The sequence below is a fragment of the Rhagoletis pomonella genome, unplaced genomic scaffold (genome assembly GCF_013731165.1).
Source record: "Rhagoletis pomonella isolate Grant_MI unplaced genomic scaffold, Rhpom_1.0 Rhpom_scaffold_00006, whole genome shotgun sequence".
In the NCBI taxonomy this organism is placed as follows: Eukaryota; Metazoa; Arthropoda; class Insecta; order Diptera; family Tephritidae; genus Rhagoletis; species Rhagoletis pomonella.
Window position 1 is genome coordinate 12,192,627 of NW_023458560.1, and position 3,491 is coordinate 12,196,117.

The 3,491-nt window shown below is 43.0% G+C and overlaps 1 protein-coding gene across 1 annotated transcript in view; it reads left to right on the forward strand.

Moving 5' to 3' along the window:
* Window positions 1-3,190: 3,190 nt before the first annotated feature.
* Window positions 3,191-3,491, forward strand: part of LOC118740419 (serine/threonine-protein phosphatase 2A activator) — a 6,589-nt gene continuing 6,288 nt past the window's right edge. The window contains exons 1-2 of the mRNA XM_036471947.1: window positions 3,191-3,297; window positions 3,362-3,402. Coding sequence (XP_036327840.1) covers window positions 3,267-3,297; window positions 3,362-3,402 — 72 coding nt within the window. The 5' untranslated portion in view covers window positions 3,191-3,266. The remainder of the gene's footprint in view (window positions 3,298-3,361; window positions 3,403-3,491) is intronic.

The following is a 3,491-nucleotide window of genomic DNA, read 5'->3' on the forward strand; positions in this document are numbered from 1 at the left end:
AAAATTTTTCCAGCAGAAACCAGCAGCTCCCCTCAAAATGAAATATCACTTTGCTCTCTCAATTTCCCCTACTTTGCAAGTTTTTTGCGTACGCGAACGCAAAAACTTGTAAGTTTTGGTTAAACATGAACAATTAACAGCTACGCGAACGCAACTAATACAAGGTTGTATCAGTTGTGACAGCTCGATTTAACACTGCCTTAGCTCAGTAGAATAAGAACAAAAACGGGAAGAAATTAATCCCCATTTGGTGGGAAAATATAAAATTTCACATTTTCTCCTAAATAAAATTTGCTTTTTTATAGTATATTCGTAATGAAATAAAATAAAATAAGATATAATACCCTTTTGAGGAAACAAAATGTCTATACAGAGAAAAAATTGTTAAAGAAGTAACACTGTTTCAGCCAAGGCAGTCAATATGGCGGAATAAGAGCGAGAAGTAGCCAATCGATAACACCTTGTATTATTGCATCATGGGTTTCAAGGATAATCGTAACCGGCCGTCTTCATATGCTTGCAAATCTCGCTGCGTTCTGCTTTTTTCTCTCGCAAGCGAGATAGAGTTTTGTTGACTGGGCATTTGACAGCATACTTTTTCATTTGTAAAATGTCGCCAAACAAGAAGGTTCAAGCCTTGCAGGCACTTAAAAGTTTGAGAAAATTAGAAAATCTGCATAAAGAGATGTATACTATTTTCTAAGAAAAATGGCTGACTCTAAATTTGTATTTGCCTCCAAAATAAACGATGTTGCTACTCTAAAGAATTCTGATAAATGAGAACATAGCTGTCAAACAAAAAAATGACAGTTGAAAGCAAGCGAGAGCTCGCATACCGCTCGGTATGCGAGAAAAAGCATGCTTCGTACTTTTTGCGGTTGTTGTTGTTGTAGCGGCTACAACAACCCCGCCCAGATCGGTTGGAAGCGTGCAGCTTCTGTGGGGTTTGTCCACTGGGACAAGGCCGTTAGGGTTGTCGGGTTTTCCGGGCATGCGAAGAGATGTTTCGAATCATGTGGGGTCTCTCCGCATGCCGGACACTCATTCGGCACATCCTCATTCAACCTGCTGCAGTAGCCGGAGCGAAGTTGTGCGAGTGTTGTGCGTGTCTCCCGAGGCAGCTGAAGCTCCGTCTCGTCTATGTCCGGGGGTGGTATGCCTAGAACGGCATTCACAGGTCTAGAGTCTACATAACTCGAGACTGAGTCCCTGTGAATGCCGTTCAGGGCCTGTCTGTAAGCTGTCGGGTCCAGAGGTTGCTTAATGAACCTCTGGACTTCGTCCGTCAGTTCATATAGATGCCTCCTGCCGTGCCTAGGCGAGGGCTCCTCTGCAAGCAGCTGTCTGCTTGAGTGGCCATTTCTGTGGCTCCCGATCAGGAACTGCTTGCAGAGCATTATATTATGCTCCTTTACAGGGAGCATTTGCGCCTCGCCGTGCAGGTGGTGTTCAGGCGACATCAAGAGGCATCCCGTCGCTGTCCTGAGTGCGGTGTTTTGTACAGTCTGTAGCTTCGTCCACTGCGTCCTACTAGTCCCTGGCGACCACACTGGCGCTGCGTAGTTCAAAACCGGCCGGCCTATTGCCTTGTATGTTGCCAGCAACGTTTCTTTGTCTTTGCCCCAAGTACTGCCGGCTAGCGACTTGAGGACCTTGTTGCGGCTCTGTACTTTATTGACAATAGCGGTTGAGTGCGCAGAGAAGGAGAGCAGGCTGTCGAATGTTATTCCGAGTACTTTGGGGTTATTCACCGTCGGAATTAGTGTGTCATCGACGTGAATCCCCAGCGGTAGCCTGACCTCCTTCGTCCAGGTTGTGAACAGGGTCGCGGAGGATTTCGTAGAGGAGAGGTCTAGACACTTTGCAGTGAAGAAGCGAGAAAGTTCGGAGAGATAGCCGTTTACTTTCGAACACAGGTCATCAATTCCATTCCCAGTCGCCATGATCGAGCAATCGTCGGCATAGGAGACAATCGAGACTCCCTCTGGTGGTTGAGGGAGCTTTGAAATGTAAAAGTTAAACAGTAGCGGGGAAAGGACACCACCCTGAGGAACCCACTGTTTTATTTTTCGCTGCTTACTCGTTTTGTCTCTAAACATTACCGACGAATGTCGACCACTCAGATAATTTGCCGACCACCGTTTGAGCCTCTGTGGGAGAGAGGAGGCCTCTATATCTTCTAGTAGCGTGGAATGGCAGACGGTGTCAAACGCCTTTGACAAGTCCAACGCTACTAGAATCGTTCTCTCACAGGGACGGTTACGGTTAAGGCCACGAGTTATCTGAGTGTTTATGGCGTTAAGTGCTGTTGTTGTACTGTGCACTTTACGCGAACCATGCTGATGCTTCGCTGGGGTCAGGTGGTTTGTGAAGTACGGGAGTAGCAAGGCCTCGAGTGTCTTTTTGCGGTCTACACGTGCGGTTTCTCGCATGCGTCGTCACGCAAGCGAGATTTTCCAGCACGTGAAGACGGCCGGTAACAATACAGTGGCTAGCTGCGTTTCAGTGATCGCCTATCGAGATTTCATTTATTATTTTACATTTGGATAAAAAAAAAGTTAAGCAAATTCAACATCGATGTGGTGCAGATAGAAATCTGGATCAATTTGTGATCAACTCTGTTTGTTTTGTTTCCTAATTAAGTGAGGAAATTTTAATTGACAGCGCCGACAAATGAATATATACATAAACAAATGTTCGGTTATGGTTAAAACAATTCAAGTTTTTGCATTGAATTTTTGGTTTAAAATTAATTTTTTCCTTTTCAGTAAGGCTTTTGCACATTATCTTCTGCGTGAGAATTGATCGTAATAAATACGGATCTAAATAAGCGACTGGAACACGGCTAGATTGAAAATGTCCGAGACTATCGACAATACTATCAATAGTTTTGATTAAAAAAGTCCAAAAATTAAACATAACAACTTTTATTGAAAATGAGATCAGAATTGCTAAAATATGTCTAAATTTTTGTTAAGGAACAAAAGTTTATTCACGATCCGCGCTCTGAAATATGTAAATTACTGAATAATGTATATACATGAGTGAAAATTGTCGATAGTGCTTACAAAACTGATCGATAGTGACGTCGATAATTTTCCAGCTCAAGAACAAACTATTTAATGCACCTGCACCTTTAGGCCGGAATGCAACCCTTGTAACCTTCAAAAGGGAATAAAACAAAACAAATATTTTTGTGAAGTTATCAAAGTCTGCAAACACCGGACGATAACATTAGCTTTCTTTAAATTTTCAGCCATAACACAATGGAGGAACTTCGAAAATCGGATATTCCATGTTCGTAGTTTATATATAATTGCTTTGTAATTTGGCCAATTGCTGTTTTGCCTTTTTTATACAGTTGAGGCTTTTAGCGGCCATGAGCCTTCAAAGCACGTAAAGGTGTTTCAGGATATAGCTAAATGGCAACGTTCGGAAGCTTACAAAATTTTTCCAGCAGAAACCAGCAGCTCCCCTCAAAATGAAATATC